The sequence below is a fragment of the Helobdella robusta genome (genome assembly GCF_000326865.2).
Source record: "Helobdella robusta unplaced genomic scaffold HELROscaffold_6, whole genome shotgun sequence".
In the NCBI taxonomy this organism is placed as follows: Eukaryota; Metazoa; Annelida; class Clitellata; order Rhynchobdellida; family Glossiphoniidae; genus Helobdella; species Helobdella robusta.
Window position 1 is genome coordinate 5468636 of NW_008705330.1, and position 25583 is coordinate 5494218.

The 25583-nt window shown below is 30.5% G+C and overlaps 3 protein-coding genes across 3 annotated transcripts; all 3 read left to right on the plus strand.

Moving 5' to 3' along the window:
* Positions 1 to 382: 382 nt before the first annotated feature.
* HELRODRAFT_164537 (hypothetical protein) lies at positions 383 to 4913 on the plus strand (the record flags this gene model as incomplete). Its single annotated transcript, XM_009029449.1, has 4 exons — positions 383 to 727; positions 979 to 1026; positions 2371 to 2432; positions 4805 to 4913. 4 exons carry the CDS (start codon positions 383 to 385, stop codon positions 4911 to 4913), a joined length of 564 nt encoding a protein of 187 aa, XP_009027697.1.
* A 1359-nt stretch (positions 4914 to 6272) lies between these two features.
* On the plus strand, positions 6273 to 11289 carry HELRODRAFT_164538 (hypothetical protein; the record flags this gene model as incomplete). The annotated part of the gene is made up of 4 exons (XM_009029450.1): positions 6273 to 6312; positions 7060 to 7473; positions 8665 to 8719; positions 11139 to 11289. The coding sequence occupies 4 exons, from the start codon at positions 6273 to 6275 to the stop codon at positions 11287 to 11289; spliced, it is 660 nt and encodes a 219-aa protein (XP_009027698.1).
* Positions 11290 to 11512: 223 nt separating this feature from the next.
* On the plus strand, positions 11513 to 13175 carry HELRODRAFT_189468 (hypothetical protein; the record flags this gene model as incomplete). Its single annotated transcript, XM_009029451.1, has 2 exons — positions 11513 to 12600; positions 12938 to 13175. 2 exons carry the CDS (start codon positions 11513 to 11515, stop codon positions 13110 to 13112), a joined length of 1263 nt encoding a protein of 420 aa, XP_009027699.1. The 3' UTR covers positions 13113 to 13175.
* Positions 13176 to 25583: the final 12408 nt, after the last annotated feature.

Sequence of the window (25583 nt, forward strand, 5' to 3'; positions counted from 1 at the left end):
AATTTTACTTAACATTAACCAGATGTAAAATACTTTTTATCATTGATAAGTACAGTGTAAATGGAAAATTAACCGGTTAAAATTTGTGTCACGAGTTAAAGTTTATAATAGTTTGTTTGGCATGAGTTTCTGAAATATTTGGCAATATTTCTGAAACTTTTATGTTAATATTTTTAAACACAAAACTGTATAGTTTAAAAACTGTATAATCTTTTTAATCTATAAACTAATCCATGAAATTTTCATTCATTCAAATAACTTTCACATCTCAATCACCAATCAGTCAGACCAGAAGAGAAATTTAACTAGTCAACCAACACCGAGCGTATCGAAGCCAAACAGGCTAAGAGGATCCCTCCAAATTCTAGTAACAAACTTCAAAATGCCACGCAACGTCTGCAACAACAACAACACTTTTGATGCAACAAACAACAATAACAACAACAACCGAATAAACACGAAGACAGGTAACTGTTCTCTCTACTTCCGTTTCTGCCTCTCATACTACCTGCAAACGCACGACTCAACAAACTGCAATCTCGCTGTCGGATATTCAAAAGTATTCTTCGATACTCGATCGGTAGACAATCAGATCGACTTAAATACCGTACCCAATAAACCGATATTCGAATCGCAAAATGGCGAGTGGGAGCGAGGGAAAGTGGTCTTCCTAACCTCCTTAAACAACTCGCTTTTCTTTGAATTTTATTTTGATAAACCTTGGCAGGTGGGCTGTTGTGATGTTTTTTGTTGATATATAATATTGATGTTGATTTGGTATTATTTATTGCAGTTGTTTTAGCCGCTTGTGTTGTCTTTTCTAGTTTTGTTGATGACTTTGTTGCTTTTTTTGTGTTTTTTTTTTGTTGCAACTTTTTTTTGTTGCTAATGTTTCATGTAACTTTTAGTGAATAAAAATTAAAGATTAAATCCTATTAATTAATAAATTAAGTATTTAATTAATTAATTATATTGCAGTTATATGATAAACATATTCCTCGTGTAGTACTTATTAAATGTTGTCACGTTAGTTTTTTCTTATTGTTCGTAATTTCATCTGATTCAAAATTTCAATAACTATCGTCTCGTCGTAGTATCATTCATTAATGCTAGTATCATTGATACGAGTCACAGCGGGTATCATAGCCGCTATCATTAAAACCAGTAGTATCATCGAAAGCAGTGATGTCATTTTTTACCCCTGATATAATTGATACCGGCTTATAGAACGTTTAAAACTTTCCACACGTTAACTTTGAGATCATTATTTTTTGCAAGATGGATATCATTTTCCTAAGTAGTAGTAGTAGTAGTAGTTGTAGTAGAAGTAGCAATTGCAGCAGCAGCAGAGCAGTAGTAGTAGTTGTTATTGTTGTTGTAGTAGTAGTATTATTATTAGTAGTAGTAGCAATTGCAGCAGTAGTAGTAGTAGTGGTAGTAGTAGTAGTAGTAGTAGTAGTGGTAGTAGTAGTAGTAGTAGTAGTAGCAGCAGTAATTGTTGTAGTAGTAGTAATAGTAGTAGTAGTAGTAGTAGTAGTAGTAATAGTAGTAGTAGTAGTAGAAGTAGTAGTAGTAGTAGTAGCAAAAGGAGTTGTCAAAATAAATTAACACAGACAGCAATTTGAAATGCCTGTAAATGTATGAAACTATGAAGCATACAAAGCCAACCTATTCAACACGTTCTAATTACGGCAGGTGTAATCCTATAACTTCTCTCCATTTTAGGTAATCACTCAATTTAAATGAAAAAAATAGAGAATAATTTAGTGATATTGTTGAAATGTATCGAGCGTTTCAAGGATTAATAGAGATATCGGGTTTCTTCAGTTCACCTCTATGTTACTGAATAGATAGACGAAGAGAAAAGAAGATATATGGATGTATAAATAGATACATGCATAGATACCTGTATCGAGGTATAAATACATGTATTAGATACATGTACGGATTGATAAATATACCTACATGGTGTTGTGAGCGTCATATTAATTTTATTTTTTTATATCAAGATATTCATCATTTCCCATTATTATTAATATTATTTCTGTTCTTTTGTTTTGATTTATTTATTATTATAATTATTATTTCTTTAAAAAATTTAATTTACCACCTTATAATATGGACAGCAAAATTTTGCCCATCTACATATATGCTTGTGCCTGTGTGTGCGCGTGTGTGCTGTGTTTGTGCGTCTGCGTTTGTGTGTTTGCATATGTGTGTTAGTGCTTGCGTTCATGAGTGTGTGGATGTGTGTATGTATGTGTGTGTGTGTGTGTGTGTGTGTGCGTGCGTGTGTGTACCTGTAGATGTGTATGTGCGTGTGCGTGTGTGTTTGAAAATTTATATTTATTCTTAAATAAAAGTATTTAGCTAGGTCAAATTCGAGCCCCATGTGTCGCTTACGTTAACGGTGCTCTAATTGTGGGACTGCAGTTAGAGAGTTCAGTATACTTTATTATTTTTATTTTGATGTATTATAAAGCACTTAGTTAATATAAACGCGAGTGTTTTAAACTGTTTTATGTGAATCAAGTTTAACCCATCAATGTTATCTGAAGACTGTTTTTCATTTTACTAATTTTGGCTCACTCCGTCTTTTTTATTCTCTTTTTTTTTTACTGTTAGTTTCTCACTTTTGAATAATATATTTTTCCAAAATGTTTCTGTTTATTCAAATTTCCTCTCGCCATCTTTCTTTCTTTCTTTCTTCCTCCATCTCATCTCTTTCATTCTTATTTTCATCTGTCTCTTTCTCTTTTTATCTCTGGTCTTTTTCTTCCTTACATTCTTCGATCTTTTTCTGTCTTTTTCTCATGCTCTCTTTCACTTTCTTTTTCTTCTACCCCTTCTTTCTCACCTCCTCTCTTTCTCTCTCTTTCTTTCTTTCTCTCTCTCTCCCGCTGATGGCATGTAATTTGAAACCGTCAAAAAACAATATGTTACTTAGGTAACTCCGTGCTGGGTGATACCAGTTGCTGTGATTTATTATTATTAATATCATTATTATTATTGTTGTTGTTGTTGTTATTGTTATTATTATTTATCAGCAGCAGCAATTTTGTTGTTATTATTTTTGTTGTTTTATACGTCATAGCTGTTTTTAAAGGTTATATCGCCATTTTAGTCTTATCATGCATCCATTCTTCTAATTTTGTGTTTCAAGATATTAATAACAATAACAATTATAAAAATTATATCTGTAATAATTATTGTTATAACAATTATAATAATTATTGTTATATAATAACTATAATTTTTGTCACTTAGTATTAATAGCAATTAATTCCTTTTAGTTTAAGCTTCATTATAGTAATATTATTTTTTACTCATAGATATTAATAAAAGTAAATACTAATCGGAGGTATATTATTAAACACACACACACACCCGCGCGCACACAGACACACACATGCAAATAGACACACATACACACATATTGCATGTGATAAACGGGGAGCTTTTTGTATTCGAATCCAGTCACTGCAACAGCAGAACCTGACGTCGTAACCATTACACCAGCCTGCTACTCAAGTTATCGCAAATCTTGTCATTCAATTTAATCAAAGCCATGATAAGCAACGGCTAGATAAATTTTCAAATTTAGCACTTACCATACACATACACTTTTGGATTTTCTAATACAGTCATTCAGTAGCAGGGTAGGTACCATTGATTAGTTTCTATAATCATAACAAATCACGTCAATTCTTTTTCTTTTAATTAAATTTTCAACGTATACATTTTGTTGTTGTTGCTGCTGCTGTTGCTGCTGCTGCTGTTGTTGTTGTATATTTCAATGTATCTTTTATATTCATTTTTATTTATTGTTAGAATTGTGTTTCGAAATATTTTGGTTTACTTATTGAAGTATTAAACACTTCATATTAGTTGTTAATTATATTTAATTAAATGCAATTAACTCAAATAAAAAATCATTGCTGATTTGAAAAATATTTGAACCCACAGAGAAATTTCTCCTTGCTAGTTGAAGTCTACAACAAAGGTTAGTTGCTTAGTTAGTTAATTAGTTAATTGCCTAGTTAGTTAGTTAATTAGTTTATTGCTTAGTTAGTTAATTGTCGAAATCATTTTGCTCATCGGCAGATCATTTTTCACCCTTCAATCATTCGATCACACATATTTTAACAGGTTTATTATTCATGATAATTTTTAAAAAATTTATGAAACTTATTAAATACATAATTTCGTTTTCATAAAAATTAATGCTGAAGCTTATTTGAATGTGAAAATAAATTTGGGAAGAGAGAGATGGAGAGAAAGAAGAGAGAGGAGAGAGAGAGAGAGAGGGAGAGAGAAAGTGAGAGACAAGAAAATATGAGGAGTAAAACAGAAAGAGAAAGAGATAGAGAAAGAAAGAAAAAAAGAGAGAAAAAGATAAAAAATAGAAAAGGAAAAGAACAAAAAAAAACAAAAGAAATAAGAGGAGAACAAAATTATAAAAATGAACCAGAAAACACCAAAAAAGGGAGAGATATGGATGAAGGGAAAGTGGAAATTTCCTGATAATTGATCCGGCCTGGTTAATAAACAAACACCTGAAATATAACTGAACGAATGGATAAATAAATCAACGTATTAAACAGTTAAATATATAAGTATTAGTGTATTTGTGATAATCATGTAGGCGCGTATTTGTGTGTGTGTGTGAGTGTGCGTGCGTGTGTGTGTGCGTGGTGTGTGTGTGTATATTACATATAACATCCTTCCTTTGTTTATTTATTATGTTTATTTATTATTTCTAGAAGTGCATGTAAACACACGCGAAACAACACACCACACACAGATTGCATGTGATGGGTGAGGATCCCGTGCAATCGAATCTGGTCAATGCAGCGCTGCCTACGTCATGGTTCTTTATCGAGTGTGGAGCTATGAAAAAATTTTTTCAATAACGATTTCTAGTTCGATTTAAAATTTATAATCAAGGAGGTTTTCTACACAACCCAATAAGTCATTAAGATAAAATAATACAATAAAAACCTTGTAAACAAAACATGAGCGGTTCATAACTTAGACATTAGTGCATCTGCATATAAATCATTGATTCATCTCATTATCTACCTACTTATCATATCATAAATTTATGTATTTTTTTTTACAAATCTACGTATCCGTACAAATTTATCCATCCATCTATGTATCTATACATCAATCAATCATTGCATCCAATCAACCATCCATTTATTCACCTATCTCTATATCAATCAGTCAATCTATCTTTCTATCCATCTAACCATCTACCTATCTATCTATTTATGTATCTATTTATTTATTTATCTATTTATTTATCTATCTATCTATGCTGCAATTAGAACGTTCGCATGCTACCCTATAATTATTATTGTTAACGGATTAATTAGGTACTTGGTTACGTGTTCTCAGACAAGAGCTTGAAATAATACTCTCAGTTTTATTACGTGATTTGATGATTATTTGTGAAAAAAAAATATTTAAACTGAAATTTTATTTTCGAGGTTTCTTATTGAATTTGTTTATTTTTAAATAAATGCTTAGTTATTAAATTTTTTTAATATAAAAATTTACCAAATTAAGATGATAATAAATGTGATTTTTCCCAATTTATCACAAAAATTTATTTCAAATTGATATGCTGCCCTTTGCCAACAAACCATTCATCAGCACGGACTTTCTGGACGAGTTTAAAACGTAATGTGTTTCGTATGATGTGCTATGTTGATCGCTATTAAATACGATCATCACATTTATTATCAACTTAATCCTTGCTGCTGGTGATGATGATAAAATAAGTTAATCACGTTAATGATGATGACGATTCTAGTAAGATGATGATGAAAATGAAAATGATGTTAATGAGTGAGTGAATGAGTAGTGAATGAGTGATGGAGACATGTGATGAGGAGGATGAAAATAGCAATGGAGATGACAAGAGCGATGATGTCGAATTAAATTAACCACGTGGTTGTTTATAAACCGGGATCAAAAATAGATCTCTGTGTAATGTTTTGTACCTATGTATGTCTGAAGTTGATTGTACGCTTCTAAAATGTTGTGTACAAATTTGTATTTATTGCTTTTGTGTACGCTTGTGATGTAGACTTAATGCGTATAATTGTACATTCAGCTGTATATATAGTTAGTTATGCAGCACTTAGTTGCATTTTTTGCTTAATCCAATTGTAATTTAGATAGTTATGCGGTTGCATTAATTGGTGTGTGTTTGTATGATTTATTTTATTGAATGTATGTGAATGGTGACAAATAATTAAGGTATGTGTGCGTGTGTGGTCATACTGGGTGGCAAATGTAAAGGTATCTATCTATCTATTTAACTTCACGTATATCTCAATCATCATCTCTTATCTGCACTACAATCTGTTTTTGTAAGAGCGTGTGTGTTTGTGCGTACGTGTATTTGTATGTGCGTATAATACATCAAACAAATCACCTTGTTAGTTGAACGTTATTGTTGTCAGAGTCAATCTTTCCCACAGCAATTTAAGTAATAATAGCTACTTAAGCGTTTGTTATTCACGCAAGATTGGATATGTAATTATACTTTGCGTTCGGTTACAATGCAATCTCGTGTGCACGTGTGTTAATGTGCATATCAAATAATTGAATGGTTAAATTGAACACAACACACTATTATTAAATGTTATATAATTGTTGCAAGTTGCAAATATTCATATGCAGACCAACTTTATAACTTTAAAATGATGCAAAACAGATCAAAATGTACTTACATACAGTGTTTGTTTGAAGTATTTTGTGGAAATATGCCAGGCAACTTTTAACGTCATATACAATACATCCATACAATTTAATGTATCCCGTTATTAATAGCAACTAAAAAAACATTATCTGTATGTGTGTTTGTTTCTGTGTGTGTGTGTGTGTGCGCGCGCATGGAAATCATTTGCAGAAATATTTGGGTTTTTATCGAAAAAATAGAATAAAAATCAATTATGAATCTGAAAATATGTGAAGGATTATTAATTTTCTCCCAATGAAATATTGTATTTATAATTTCGAAATAATTTATTCAACCCACAACAGCTGAACGATCGTCAACAATATCGTTCTTACCTCAACTGTCACCTCCATCAACATCTCCCTCCTCCTCATCAACATCTCCCTCCTCATCATCAGCATCTCTCTCCTCATCATCATCTTCTTCCTCTCCCTCCTCAACTGCATCAACATCTACACCGCCATCCACCGACCAGCTCCTCTACGCGCACCGAACGGTGAGAACCGACTTGAACGCCTCGCTAATGTGGATGACATACGCAGACGATGACATCACTTTCCACGTGCGTGCTATCTGCAGTGCGAAATTGAAAGGGCCAATTTGTAGCGAATGTCAGCCCACAGATAATAGTGAATCCGGTCACTATAGATGCCAGGAAGTTACGGAGGACATGGAGTGCCTGCCCGGCTGGTCCGATCCCGATAACCTATGCAGGACACGTTAGTGAGGCTTGAGTCGGTTGTCTGGTCGGTCGGTTGGTGGTTAAGGTTGTTCGGTTTTGTCTGTTTGTGTGTGTGGTTATTTTTGTGGTGATGAACAATTATTTTTTATTATTCTTATTATTTTAAATTTATAATTTTGAATTTTGTTAAGGTTAATGGTGGTTTACATTTTTTTTCAAATTTTTAATTGTCGTGAGGTTATGAGTTATTTTTTTTTACTAGTCCAGAAAAACAATTTCGTTGAAATTAGTAATAAAATATATAAAGCTAATAAAAGCTAAAAAATGGGTTCAGTTGTGTGTATGTTTCATGCTTTGTCTTGTAGAGCGAATGAAGAGTTAATGATCATTTTATCTCTATCTGGATTTGTGTAGTTAATCGTATGTTTGAGTACTTTGGATGTTGTTTGGCTGAAATGATGGAAACTGTTTGTTTTTTTTTTGTTTTTTTAATAATGTTAAAATTTCAACTATGTACTACTCGTAAGTAAAAAGTTTAAATTGACACATTTGTCTCAATTTTTAATATTAATAATATGGAAAATAAATAGATTGAAATCAGATTCATTTATAGAAAATAAAAAAAATTAAAAAATAAATAAATATATTTTAAAATAATATATCAACAATAAACTGCATTATGCTGCTTCTATAAATAAACAATAATTTTACAAAATTGAATATAACAAACAAAAACCACAACAACCGAACGATCATTAATAAACATCAGTTGGGAGTGTTTACTGTTTAAAAATCCACCTGCTATTTGCAATGCAAAGCTGAATGTTTGTTTAAATGTGTGTGTGTGTGTGTGTGTGCCTGACTGATAATAATTTCATGTGAGTGTGTGTTCATGTTTTTATGTTTCTGTATACGTCTATACACTATTATTTGTTTTTATGAATGTGTTTTTCTGTGAGTGTTTATATACAAAGAGGGTGTGGTGTATGTATTTGTGTGTGTGTGTGTGTATTTGTTTGTCTATGTGTATTTTATGTTTAGATTATTATCAATTTATGTATTTGTATAAACATTCGTTTTGTTGATGATAATTGAATTTTTTCAATGGTTATAATTGAAATAGCAATAATAATAACAACAACAAAAATAGTAATAATTAATGTGATATTTATTATTATTATTATTATTAATTATATTTTAATAATTATCACTAATATTTCCATCACAGCCATTTGCGATCCAGCTTGTGTCAGTGGAGAATGCATCTCTCCGAATGAATGCAGGTATGTGGTGGTGATGATGATGATGATGATGGTGATGATGAGGAGGATGAGTCACCATGCATCTGGTAAGCATTATCAGGAAGCTTTTTTGACGCATACATGCAGATGCGTATTTATTTACGTCAACTCTGGAAATGTGCAGACGATTTTGCTCGAGAGTAGACTTGTATTGTTGGTAAATAAGAGTATAGATAGATCTGATTTTGTCAGAGTTGCTTATCATAACGATACTTTTTTGATCATTAACATCACACACCGATCGTCATCACTTTTATCACCACCATTTTATAGTCACAACCATCATAGAAGTTCTTTGAAAAATTTAAAATTTGAAGCTTGGCGAATTTGAAAATGATAAGTCTTAGATGAATAAATATTTTAATGTTAGAATAATAAAATGTTAATGATCAGACAAAAGACGACTATGACGACGCTTTCAATCTTAATGATCCTTTTACTATGAATGAACTTAAATCCCAAACAAACAATTGATCGATAAATCAGTCGCTCAGTTTAAATTCAAATAATCATTATGTTAATTAAAGTTAGCTCAGTCTCAGGACAGAACAAACCAGAACCCAACTGGGACTTTCTATGATAACATTTTACGTGTCGTAACATTCCAAACGTTCCGTATGTATAGTTGTTTATGAAGAAAAAAAATTGCGATGGCTAATGTTTTTTGTACAGATCATTTTAAAAGGGTTAACACAATGTCGAAATAGTAAAATTGATTAAAAAGTTGATGAGGCTGATAGTAACGACGACGACGACGATGGTGGTGGTGATATTATGTCGGATAGGTCAGGTCGGTTGAGAGAAGTCTAAGTTGGGTATGTTTGTTGGTAAAAATGGTGACGATGATGATGATGAGGTTGTTGTTGATGATAATAATGATGAAGAGGATGACGACGATGATGATGATGACTGAAACTAATATGAAAATAAAAGAGAATAATTAACTAATTTGATAATAAGAATAACAATGATTGTATTAAACGATATTGACGATGATGGCGATGATGATGATTGATGAGGATGACCATGGTGACGATGATGGCGATGATGATGATTGATGAGGATGACCATGGTGACGATGATGGCGATGATGATGATTGATGAGGATGACCATGGTGACGATGATGGCGATGATGATGATTGATGAGGATGACCATGGTGACGATGATGGCGATGATGATGATTGATGAGGATGACCATGGTGACGATGATGGCGATGATGATGAGGACTTCGAAGATGATGGTTGTTGATTTTAAAAAAGATGATGACGATGATGATTTTAATGACAATGACAACGATTATTTTTAAAATGATTACTATAATGATGAAGACGCCAATGGCGATAAGGATTTTAATGGCGATGACATTTATATCGGATCGAGTTACGGTAATTGTCGGCAATTGCCTCTATCCGTTTCGAATCGGTTACTTAGAAAATCGTTTATAACTTTGAAACAAAAATGCCGTTTCAAACTGTTCTGTTTATTTTTGTTATAAAATTTTATCTTTAACTCTTTGTTTTATTCTTTTTTCTTTCTTTTTGAAAATTGCTGGGTGTGTTTATCGCTAATAGCTCTTGTTTAACTGTAAACTAACAATGTACATGTTGATAAGGTGCTGTAGGAATTTTAAATTGATATCTCGGAGCACTGATAAAATGCATTACAAAGGTTCCAATCTGTTTAGTGTATGCATTCTTGCACGGTTTAACATTAAAAATTTTTTAAATATTATAAGTCAACTTTTTAGTCAATATTATCTATCTGTTCCATTAACTATATATATGTTCCTTTTAATAAGATACATGAATTATCAATAGACTTATTAGCTATAGATACATTTGTCTATTGATTCATTGATGTAAAGACTTTTAGACTTTTTATTTCAATTTGATTAATTGGAAGGATAAGTGAACGTATGATTAATGATGGGCTAATGTTTTATGGATGGAATTTTGAAATATTTGAATGCATTATTTAAACGAGACAAAACAAAACCTGATTTATGAATGTTTTGATTAAAAAATGAAGTGACTTTTGATAAATGGTTGATGAGTTGAAAATTTGAAAAATTCCTTAAAAATTTGCAAGATGGATTTACGTGCTCGTTGAAGAATGCGTTTGGAAGTGAATGATTGATGAGCACAGTGATTTGTTGGTCTGGCTAAAAATATCAAGAGGTGATTTGATTGACATCAGATGCGGCATCTAATTTTCAACTATAGTTCTTCCAGTTTGGATGCATTGTTTAACAATCTTCCACCCTATTAATCTTTAATCCCAAGTCAACTAAGTTTCAAAAAACAATAATAACTCATTCAATTAATTAGATTGACTGAACAAAGACAGAAGTAAAAATAACTTGGTGATTTGAAGTTTTTTTCAAAATTAAAACCCACAGCTGCTTACCTGGCTGGAAGGGTGAGAGGTGTGAAACGTGCGTCCCGACGCTGCCCTGCCACCCAGTGAATGGGTACTGCACCCACCCTGGCGAGTGCCTCTGCAAGCCCGGGTGGGGGAACGGAATCATTGGATGTGATCTTGGTTTGTAGTACTCCTTAATTACTTTTTTCAAAAAGAAATTTCCATCCCATCAAAAATAATGTTTAATTCCGGTTAAAAGACAACAATGTCAATTTTTTTTAAATTCATTTGCGTAAAATATCTAGTTGTATGAGCAAGCTTCCATATTATTGTTCGGTTATTTATTTATTTAATGAATAAAAATATTTTTAAATATGTCGCGTGAAATGAAACTGTTGCCCACCATTAGATATGGAATACTGCACTCACAACCCTGGCATCTGCTTGAATGGTGGTACGTGCGTCAGCTCAATGCCAGACATCTTCTGCTTGTGTCCCGCCAACTATGAAGGCGAACATTGTGAAAAATTAAAAATCATCAACAGTTGTTTATTGTCACCCTGCTTGCATTCCGGTACGTGCGTTAGAATGCCCAACTCGTCCAAATACACCTGCACGTGTTCCGCGCGGTACACAGGTGGACATTGCGAGACGGAAATTCCAACGAATCCGTGCAGTGCAGATGATTTTCAGTGTTTGTGTTCATTGAATGTAACATTTTGTAAATATACAACTAAAGTAGTTACACCATTAACGGTAGATCGTTTATCAAACATAACAACAAAAACAACAGCCACGATATCAGCCGTCAATCCGACCACACCATCCAACGCCACATCAACATCTCCAACAACAGTCAGTCGCAACCAAACGACAACAGTTAACTCCACAGACGATGAAAACAACAAACTACCAAGACCTCCAATCTCGGATGAGCTGAGGTCCATCTTGGTCATCTCATCGGTAGCCATCGTCTCGCTCATACTCATCGTGACCACGCTGGTCATTGCTTGCTGCTGCAGAAGACGCAGACAACAACGCAGGCAACAGTCAAAAATTCTCAACAACTTTGGAGCGAACAACCAGACCATATCCAGCAGATCGACCTCTTCCTCATTCAATAACAAAACGAAAAATTGTCAGGTCGTCATTAAAAACGACATCACAAACAGCAGACGAAACATCAACCTCAGCACCGAGAATGAAGTGCTCGACAAACTTACGAACAAGCATCAAAACATCAAAAATGAGCGAAGGTGCAATGAATGCCTGGCCCAGGCTATCCAAGTTGAGAAAAAAGCAAAAGAAATTTCCAAACACAGACTGTGGAAACCTAGTTTAGATTTGAATTACACCTACCAATGCTCATCATGCGGCTTAGTAGATCTTACTCCTAATTCTATATACGAGAATAGTACCGCAATGAAGGATTTACAAACCGAAGCGGATCATCCGACTAAAGCAAAGTCGGTTTTAGTGACTATCGAACCGCAATTGAGGTTAATGTTGATATAAATTATAACAATGTGTTTTAAGCACTTGCGTTTGTCAGAGTGTGTATTAGTAACATAAAATAAACTTTCATGCGTTTTAAGTGTGTTTTGATGTTGACAACATGGTCATCATAGGTCAAATTATTATAAAAGTGCCCAATATATTAAGGGTTGCTAAGATGGTGCAACATATTTTGTTGAAAAAATTTTTCAAATAGAACCAATAAAATAATTTAATGAACAGACAAATAGTAACAAAGTTGTAATTTACTGATTGTGCGATGAATATCAGCTGAAACGTCCATATACTATTTTTACTATTATTAATTCCCTTTGTGCATAGATCTCCGAAGAGGAAGGATGCGACATCTATAGCGAAACTGAGCGTGCTGGAGTCATCGAGTGGAGATTTCAACTACACATCATCCATAAGCTGCGATCGAGGCATAATGACAGCCGACGAAGACAACATTTTTAACGAGTACAATGACGATCGCATTCGAGCAACTTGCGTCTGAATGACCTCAACTAACAAATTTTTTAACAGCTGGAAATAGTGATATTAATATTTTGTATATAAATCATAGTAGATGTAATTATAATTAGACGAATTGCAAACATTTAAATACTGTTTGTAATGAGTTTGAAAAGGTTTACAACGGTCAAATTCCGTTATCATTATGATAACATGATGTTCACCTCGCGTCCTCAAGTTCCTTCATTGGAATTTATTAAGACTCGGTTCTAATGCTAATTAAAAATGATGATTTGAATTTTTGAAAGATAAAAATAAATTTTTTATCATTAATGTTATTTTGCTTGTTTGTTATCCGTAATAAGTTTAACTTATTATGAATATTTATGAATACGAATGTTATGAATAATTAATCTCTTTATCACCGTGATACACACACACGCACGCACACACACACACACACACACACACACACACACACACATGTACATATATATAATGTGTACCTCTCAAAATGTGAGCGTTATGCATTTGAAATAGATGGGAAATCACGTCAAAACAAAATTATCATGTCATGGTCTTTTTTCATTATTTTTCGGCGGTACACACATACTTGATTTGAAACATATAATACATAAACACACGCACGCACCCACACACACATAAATACACACACATAATTAAACGGACGTATTAAATAAATTCTAAAATGCTAACTACGCAACGACTACCGGCTAGAATGCATTTTATGAGAGTAATCAACACACTTCGTCAACTTGGTCACTGCTAATTATCATTGTAATACATAATTAAACTACTTAAAATGGTTAAAAAAAAGTTTATTTGAGATTTATAATTTGCAAAACTATTTCTTATCAATGTTTCTAGTTATAGTATTAATAGCAAGATAGCTTATAAGTAACATTTTTTTGTTGTTGTATCATTAAAGTGGTGTTGCTAGTACTAACAAAAATGACAATTATATTAATTAAGAATGTGGTCTAAACCTCAACATATTGTTGAATATATTCTGCGGTTTATAAAATTAAATTATAGTTGGAATTCCTGATAAAAAAAATATAGGATAAGTTTGATTATTTTTTTATTAATAAATAACAATTATTCAATGTAATTTAATGTTCGTGTTATTTATTTGTACAATATATATATATATATATATATATATATATATATATATATATATATATATATATATTATATATATATATATATATATATATATATATATATATATATATATAACTAGGTATATTTATTTATTTACATGTATATATATCCCAGTCATTTCATTTTTTTCAAAATCGTTCCCCAAAATTTTAATCTATTACTCACTGAAAAGATTAACTGATTAATAATAAAAATAATAATAGCAACAAAATCTGAAGATAGCGTTACGTCATTATGACGTCATCTCGTAACTTCCTCCCACGCCGAACAGTGAAAGCTGTGGAATTGTTTGATAGCTTATGCTTGGACATAACTTTAGCGCCAGGTTATCTTTGAAATTAGTTAGGGCGGTTAACATGGCTTATTTATAGGAGCACTAACTCACGCACGCACACACACGAGCACAAACAAACACATACACACAAGCATATATAGATATTTTGTTTGACATATTGTAAAACATACAGAATCCAACAAGAAGACGATGACGAAAACAATGACGATTCTGATTAAATCATTTAAACTACGTATAGACATAAACATGTAAACAAAGCATTGTTACCTGACAACCAGAATTTATGTTCTTTTTAATTGATGTGTATATATGATGTATACATACATTTATATATATATACATTATATATATATATATATAATGCATGTATGTTTTGTATTCATAAACTCATACACGCCTCACATGCAAACATACACACGCATTCAATGCCAACAAGCATATAACTCAAACACACTCCTGATACATTAAATGCACTTTTATGTAACATACCTAATCATTATTCTACCCAAGCTTGCATATCTATTGTTTCTGATGTATTCCAAACAGAAAAATATATTTTGAAATTTATACAGTTATTGAATATTTTGTGTAAATAATTTTTTTTAAATGTTACATTCATTTATTTATTTATTTTCAAAATAATTCGTTTCTATTTTTTCATCTTTTTGTTAGTAAATTTCGTTTTATAAAATAATGTAAATTTAAGAAATTTGTACTTAGGAAAGAATCTTCGTATTTAATATTAAACCTTTTCCCATTTCAACCAATTTTGTGTATTTTTGTTCATCATGTATAAACATTTATACTTCCATTTCACTTAATACGTATTATTGCTAATGAATTATAACAAATTTTTCAATTTAAAATAAATTTAAAATGTTGTTAATAACTTTTTGCTATCATTCATTTCTTACTGTTTTTAACAATGAAAATTTGTTTGTTATATACCACAACGTAACATTAAATATAACGTAATTTTTTAATTTTTAAAATTACGAATACATATTAAAATTGATTAGATAATTTAATTATGATTATTAAACTTAGAATAAAATCAAAACCGTTAAATTTATTTCCTACCTGTGATATATTTGTTAATGATTACTATCTAATAAATAGATTTTTTATTCAAATTAAACAAAATTTAAAACTTAATAAAACAAAAAAAATTTGAAAAATATTAAAAAACACCAAGAATAGCGCACAAAATTTACTACAATAACTCATTGTTGTGGTCATCCACCGAAAAAACTTCAATTTTGAAGAATGATGGAGGTGAATTGAAAATATGAAACCACTGTTTAGAATGAAAATTTTCGCCTCTTCATCAATTAACATCGCTTTGCAAATCTAGAATGTATTATATAAATAGATTAAAGAATATCTAAATAAGGTGATGGTTTAATTAATTCTTTGATTTAGTTTATTTTATCACGATTAATAAATTCTAAAAAAATAATCAACAATAATATTTCAGTATTTCGAAATCTTTTAAAAAAAGTTTTTATTGTTTTTATTGGGTTGAGGAAAAACAATTAACAACACAGATTTTATCCACACGGGCAACAAAAAAACTTAACACCCAGAGAATATTCAGCACTTTAAGACCTCAAACAACATGATCGCTATAAAGAAAGCGAATAAAGGGTGTATTTTTGTAGTGATTAACCAAAGCTCATACAATTTTGAAGTCAACAAACAACTACAAACCATTTACACACCCCAGAATTGACACACATACACAGCTTAACACACATCATAGAAAAATACTATCAATTAGGCAACATCAGTTATAACACCACACCGTAAACTTTCTCGAACCAATCAAAGATGCCAGAATAAGTAAATTCTATTTAATACCTTAAGTCCATAAAGAAAAAAATAAATGGACTTTACCAGATATGCCACCCGGCAGACCCACCATCTCAGAATCCTGCAATATTGCTAAATTTATCGACTTCTACATCAACCTACTAGCACAAAACACACCAACATACATCAAAAACACTATTCAGTTTATTAGCAGAATAGCATAAAAGAAACTAACTCTCCGCAAATACTTGTCACTGGTGATATTGTCTCCTTGTACACATTTTGTGCAAGGGAGGTCAACTTTTTTTTAGAAGTGTGTTTGTTGGCTTGTTTCGCCGACGACCAAATCTGAGCGTCTGTTCCAGACGCGGAGACAACAGTCAGCCACTGACGATTCGTCAGTTTTCACACTGAGGTTATTTTTACGGGAGGAAATAAATACCAGAAAATTGATAACAACTATAATTATTATTATATAATTATCATAATTATTGTTAATATTATGAACAAATTTTAATTTGAAAATCCGAGCTTGTATTAAATTGAGTCCGTTTTCAAACTTTACAAACGTTCGGAGCAAACTATTTGATGAAAAAAACTTCAAAAAAAAATGAATAACCATCGAAATATAAATTATTATCTTTAAAATGAATTATGTAATAAATTAACAAAGAGAAATTACTTAAAATTAATTAATAAAGTAAGTACAAAAGTTATGAGATGAAAATGTTTTCAATGTTCGTCAATGTTTTCATTCGATTTCGTAATGAATGAATTTTTAAAGGGAGAAAAAACCGAATCATCAGATCGAAAAAAAATTTGGACAACGATAAACTATAATAATAACAACAATAATAATAACAATAATAATAATAACAAAAATAATAATAACAATTAAAACAAAAAATAAATGAAAATAATATTATCATTATTACTAAATTATTTTATATTGTTCTGACAATAATAAAAATGATGGCATAAACATTTATTAAAAAAATAAAATAAACAATTCAAGGAAAAAACTTATAAATTAAAATAAAAAATGGTTGATATTTATAAACAAACTCTAAAATAGTCATTGAAGCCGAGATAAGACAAAATTATTTTATGTAGCGATAATAATTGAAGTAAAAAAAATAATAATAATAACAATATAATAAACATAATAAATAAATAATAATAATAATTGGTATTAATTAATTAAGTAATTATTACCAATTAATTAATACCAATTAATTAATTAATTAATTAATTAATTAACGAAAAATAACCATTTAGTAATCATATGCTAAACGAAAACTTATTACGAAAAAGTATTTAGTGAAATAAACATTGAAGTTTGAAACAACAACAGCAATAATATTAATAATAATAACCAGAATAATAAAAATAAAAAAGTTATAATTTTTGAAAAATAGTAAAATACAAATCATATTAACGACAACAGTAAAATAATAATATAAATAATAAGAAAAATTGTAATAATACAAACCCATAGAAGAACGAAATAGAAGAAGAACATATATACACACACACGCACACGCAGACGAGAAAACGTAATAACAGCAAGACAAACAAACAAACAAATAAACAAACAAAACAACAGAAACAATTTTTAACGTTTAATTAACCCATCCTATACGATGAAAAACATTTCTTTCAAAAACGCGCATTCTTAAATATTGTTAATAATCACCTCGATGTCAAAATTATTATTATTATTATAGCTAATAAAATAATTATTAAATGCAAATAATCGCGCTTTTTGAAATTTGTATCATACACACACACACACCTATATAAATGCTAATTAATCATATTATTAATATAATTATCTTTTCATTATTATTATTATTATAAGTAAATGTGCAATTATAGAAAGTATTGACATGTGTATCAACAATAATAAAATTATAAATAAAAGAATAAATTATATATATATATATAACATATTACTGTTATATATATATATATATATATATATATATATATATATATATATATATATAACAGTAATATGTTACGTATATACATTCAATTAACACTAACAATATATTAAAGTCAGAGTTGAAAAACATCTTTTTAATTAACAGTCCAAAAAACCAACAATCTTATTAACTTTAGCTTCCCGCTATAATGGTGAACGTAAGGGGTAAAAGTAATAATAACCATAAGTAAAATATAAATAATAAATAATAATATTAATGATGATAAATGATAATAATATAATTTATTATTATAGCGATGTATCAATAAAAAGCTACAAAAAGTATGAGAATAATAATTAAAAAAACGATTCTTTCAAGGTTGTCATATGCAGTGTTGTAGTAATATTCAATTTATAATTGAAATAAACATTTGAACATCGTCATCATCATCATTATCACCATCATCATCGTCACTCTCAACATCCATCATCATAATCATAATCATCGTTGTCATACTTATCATTATCATTAACATTATTTTGTAATTATGGAATATTACTGTGAGTAATAAATAATAATAATAATAATTGTATTACATTAACTTGCAGAGGTGGTCCAGATAAAACTATAAACACAAATTAATATATACACAAACGCACACGTATATATATATGTTGTTAATTATATTTTACTTATGGTTATTATATGGTTATATATATATATATATATATTTACAATATTCTATAAATTAATATTAACGCCAAACATTCGGTAGAATTTATAGAACATTGTAAAAATTATGGTCTATTACCAACATATATATATATATATATATATATATATATATATATATATATATATATATATATATATATATATATTATACGTACGCACATACACTAACACACATCTTAACACATTCATACATGCCAGGAATGAAACGGATCCAAGAAATCGAGAATAGTGGACTCAGGATCCGAATCTATGTGATGGATTCTAACATACGTATCCGTATCGGAATCCGGATCTAAGGTGAATGCATGCTAATGATTAAAGATTATTCAAACCAAGTTCCATTCTAGCTTAGAACACCGAGAACAATGGACAATTTTGCGCTCTCTGATTCAACTCATGCCGTTACGTCTGGTAGTTATAGAGTAAAGGTGTTTTATTCGGCTGCGGTTTCAAACAACTGTTGAAAAAGGTTAACACGTGATTCGAAAATGTTTATAGAACCTCTCTTTTCAAATTTTTGAATGTACTTTACCTAAATTATTTTTTAAAACTCAACTTTATTCGATAAATAACCAAAGATCCGGTTTCAACCAAATCTCAAGCGTTAAATTTGACAAATCCGAATCATTACTGGATTCGGATTTGGAACCGTCGCATTCATAATACATACGCATACATCCATCCACATAAACACACACATGCACACACACACGCATACATGTTTGTCTGTCAATTTTTATATTATCTCAATAAGATAAGTGTCTTCAATGAAATTTAAAAAATTAAAAGTGAAAGTAAGTGATAATGACATAATGAAGGGATATTAATTTCAAAATAGTTTGGAATTTCCCCAAGAAGCATAGATAAACGAAACATAAAAAATAGCAATTAATCATAAAAATGAATGGATGACGCATTACCTAATTATATTTTTTTTTATTTCTAACATTTCAGATTTTAAAATAATAAATTAGTGAAAAAAACATAACTAATTATGTACAGATGTAGTCAATAACATTTCGTACAAAAGTTGTACATGTGTGCATCTTATTGAAGGAATTTTTTGTTGGTATTTGTATCTCATTTTATTTTTTTATAACTGTTAACCTTCTAAACTGTGTGAAGCTGTGTGTGTGCGAATGTGTATGTGTGTGTGTATACGTGTGTGTGTGTGTGCACGAGAGAGTGTGAGTGTGTGTGAGTGTGTGTGTGTATGCTCGCTTTTTGTGTCAGAGTAATAAAGTGTACTCCAAAAAAGACCGTAAAAAATTAAATAATAGGACCAAAATAAGAAGATCAAATGATAGTCATAATAATAAAAATAATAACAATTTGGTAGTAGTAGTAGTAGTATTTGTAGTAGTAGTAATAGTAGTAGTAATAGTAGTAGTATTTGTAGTAGTAGTAATAGTAGTAGTAGTAGTAGTAATAACAAGTGAGTAAACAATAACGAATCAATCATTGACATGAAAATAGTTTTGTGAAATAAGGACATTAAATTATATTATATTACTTAATTATAGTATTTAGTTATATTATATTATGTTACAAATAATTCTCAATTGTGTGAAAATGCACATAAAGAACCATAAAAAAGGTGTTCCCGACAGTCAGCTGATCTGTGTAAACCTATTAAACGTAATAATAATAATAATAATAACCACAACGACAACAATAACAATAATAATTATATTTTTTATTAATATTATAATTATATTTTACCATGAACAATAATAATAACATATTGTTACAATTAAAAAATGGGTGAACCAGTTAACACCAATGAATGAATGAATGAATGAATGAATGAATGGATGAATGAGTGAATGAATGGATGAATGAATGAGTGAATGAATGAATGAATGAATGAATGAATGAATGAATGAATGAATGAATGAATGAATGAATTATCATCATCGTCGTTATCAGTTAGTGTGTTTTTAATGATTATATAATTAAAAAAAAAAAATAATAATATTATCTATAATAATAACAATAACAACAATAATAATAACATTTAAAACAATAACAATAATTATTATTCAAAATCCAACATTTTATAAAATTATTTTTAAAAATCAATCGAAAAAACCCACCAAAAATACAATACAACAGACATACATAAAAAACTGATGATGATAATAATAATAATAATAACAACAATAATAATAATAATAATAACAACAATAACAATAATAATAATAATAATACAAATAATAATAACAACTATAACAGCTACAATGATAATAATAAGAACAAATAATAACAATGGAAAAGTTTATACTACTTATAAATAAATAAATAATTATAATGACGAATGAAAATAAAAATATGAAAAAACGAAACGAAAATATTAAATAATAATAATAATAAATAATAATAATAGTGATGATGATAATAATAATAATAATAATAACGGAACAATGTGGATAATGAAGCAGAAGAAGAGCTTCAATCTTCTGAACCATCAAACCTGTAGTTGAAAAAATGTTAGGATGATTATATCATTATTATTATTACTATTGTTATTATTATTACGCTGATGAACATACAAATTACAAACCACAAACAAACATAACACAAAACAACAACATACAACCCACATACAAACCCCATAAAAACTACAAACAAACCACATACAAACATCGTTCAAACAAACCACATACAAACCACATGCAAACAACACACAAAGCACATACAAACCACATACAATCAACACACAAACAAACCACATACAACCCACATACAAACAAAACACAAACAACACACAAACAACACACAAACCACATACAAACTCCATAAGAACAACATTCAACCACATAAAAACTGCAAACAAACAACATACAACTCACATACAAACCACATATAAACAACACACAAACCACATACAAACCGGTGTTATACAAATTGTGTTTGTGGATTTCCTTCATTCAGAGTCCTAAAAAAAGACAAATCATACAAATATAAAAGCATAATTTAGTATACATACACACACACACACACACACACACACACACACACACACACACACACACACGATATATATATATATATATCGTGGTAGAGGTGGTGTACTTTATGTGCTTGTACTGGCCAATTGAGGGAGCAGGTCGAAAATTCTCACCCCATGTATACCTAACCAGGTCAGGGAAAGGAAAAAGAGAGAGAGGGAGGGAGAGGAAAAAGAGAAAGAGGGAGAGAGGAGAGAAAGAGAGATTTAATCAATCATTCATTCATTCAATCACTCATTCGTTCATTTCCTAATTCCCTCACTCATGCATTCACACATCTAAGAATAAGTAAAGTTACACAGAAGAGAGAGATTGAAAATGTCTGAATTTATGAGATTAGTGGTGATGTAAGCATTGTTGGATACTACCACCATTAATTTCCAAAGTGGTTTTACAACATTTGCATCGCATCACTGCAATAACAAATCTCGAACGCCTGATTACAAGATTACAATTTGTGGATGAATCGAGGGAAGAAAGCAAGAAAGAAAGATAAAAGGAAAGAAAGAATGAATGACTGAATGAATTAATGAATGTACAAATGAATAATTGACTGAAGTAATAATACAAAGATAGTACACAAATTTATGCCTACGGATGGATAAATACATAAGGGTGAGTCATCATAATCACCTACCTACCTAGGAACCAACCAACCAACCAGCCAGCCTCTCATACAAACTCATTAACATATAAACAAATGTATACAAAATTGTATATTATATAAATTAAATAGATGCTAAACTTATTCACACGCATACGTACACATAGAGAGATAACAAGAGAGAGAAAGAGAAAATGAAAACTAGAGAGAGAGAGAGAGAGAAACAGGGAGAGAAAGAGAGAGAGTTATTTAAACACGCTTCACATACCAGAATGATAGTTTTAATGAAACGCTTTTTAAGAAAGAATTAAAAAAGCAAGAAATGATCAGCCGATTATGACTAATTAGAACCAACGCCAGCTGTTGTGCACTTGCTTGCATCCCAACTTAGGCTCTGCGCACATTTGTTCAGTAGAAAACCATTCCTACTGACTAATAACATTCCTACTGTCTAATCAATCAACCAAATGAAATCAAACCAGCTCAAAAGTTCACTGGCTCCACCAGCCTACAGAATCATTATCAACCAAAATAGTAGTAATATCGATAACAATAATAGTAATGATAAGAATAATTAGTAATGATAGTAATTAACATTAACAGGTTGATTTTTTGACTGAACAACATTAGATAAAAATTTTAAACTCCCTGCACCAGCACTTTGAACTGAACAGAAATTGGATATCTTAAATATATCCCATGAAAAAAATTAAATAATAATAATAATAATTATAATATCAATAATGATAATAAAAGAATAGGAACAATAACAAATAGAAAAATAATAATAACAACAACCACAATAACAAATGATAATAATAACAGCAATAATAATAATAAATTGAAACTTACAAAACTAGATGTCAGTACATTAGGGTGATTTCTTTTTATTGCTTCTTCAATCGTAGCTCGCCTGGCAATAGTGGATGAATGATTTTTAAAACTTTAATTAAAATACGTACAGATATACATTTTCATAAATTAAATTTTTTTTATTATTATAAAATTCCCAACTCAAAAAGCAAGACAGTGTAATGGCTAAAGAGCTTGGTTGATCCAGTAATTTTAAATTATTTTTCATTTCAAGTGGTTCGTTGTCCATACAATTTACACAACCGTGCAGTACCCACAAAGAGATGAGCGAATTGGAACGCCAGACAGGAAAATTGCTATGGATCATGTGAACGAACTTCTGGAGAAACAAAGAAGAAGGCTATCAAATAGATATATACGAAAATTAGTCGAAACAACACAACAAACATCATTTGTTGGACGAAGATATTGAGAAGTTAATTCCGTTAAAGGAAGAGATTTTTCTCACTCACTGGCACAGACTATCAACACGACATCATGAAGCAACCCAAAAGCTTGTACGGCGCTCAGCATCCGTTAAAAAAGATAACAGTTGCAAGAGGACATAGAAGACGAGAAAGATATTTTTAGTGGAGGCAAAGAACTTGTGATTATCAAACGTTACAGAGTGCCCTTCATCGAGAAGGCTACTAAAAATGAATGTCCTGCCAGTTGCCAGTTTAGAAAATTTTGAAGTAGGTTAAATAAAAATTTCTATAAGAAAATTCCAGTTTAAATATTAAAACACAACAACAACAACACACGTTTAGACGACATTTTCCCCGAGATCGGGGGTTGCCGGTTGGCTACCTAAGATGAAACCGAAATACCCCTCGACGCCATCCACATCTGTCACTCGCCTCAGTATCACGCAACCCCGCTTTCACCCTGTCCTTCTCCACCTGCTCTCTCCATCCCAATCGCGGACGACCCCTTCCTACCACTCCTTCAACCTCGAACTCCAACGCTCGCCTAATCCCGACCCTTTCATCCCTTCTCAACACATGTCCATACCACCGCAATCTCGATCTCCTTATCAATGTCACACTGTCCTCATTCAGTCCCATCATCGACATCAGCTCTGTACTACTCCTCCTATCCTTCACTTTAACCCCAACATCATCCTCATCATAGCTCTTAAAACACAACAGAACGTAAACCAAAATTTAAAAGTAACACAACTAAACCTAAACTTAACACAACTTACACCAACAAAACAACACAGCCCAAGAATACAGCATAACTTAAACCAACACAACAACACAACTCAAGAATACATCACAACATAAACCAACACAACAACACAGCTCAAGAACACAAATCACACAAAAAAAATAAAACTATCAGATAAACCCTGACAACAGCACACCCCACTAACTTAGCATTAAGGCCCCCACCAGGCGGCAGGCCAGGGATGTCCTGCATGGAGAGCAGGTGCATTATGTACTGAACGTGTGAGGATTCTGGCGGATTTACTGTTAGGATATCTGAAATGGAGATACGTTATCAGTATTAAGTATTTTCTTATCAAGAGTAAATTATGGATGTTAAGATTATCATATAAAAGTGACAATTATATATGTATATATAGATATATATAAAGATATATACATATATATATATAATTATATATATATATATATATATATATATGTATTTGTGCGTGTGTATGCTTTTACAATAAATATACGTTTTGGTTAAATGCTAGTTGGCTAATAAATTATACAATTTCAAATTCTAAGTTTAAAAATTTTATTGAATTTAATAAAAATTAAACGAAACAAAATGGCATAGAGGCCTGGTTGAGTCTGGAAAAATATTTTTACATCTAAATTTGAAGAAAGAGGGACGACGTGAATGACTTGAATTGCAATGAACTAAATAGAGTCAGATGATGACTAACGATGATGGAGATGTAGAAGTGAAGAAGTTTAAATTGCAAACAAATTTACATTCAATTAAGTAATGTCAATATATAATTATCTGATCGTATATGCATTTACAATCAATAACCACAAGTAAATATTAAAAGAAATAAATCATACAAAAAGAAGGAAGAGAAAATTTAGGAAAGGTAACTGCTCGGAAT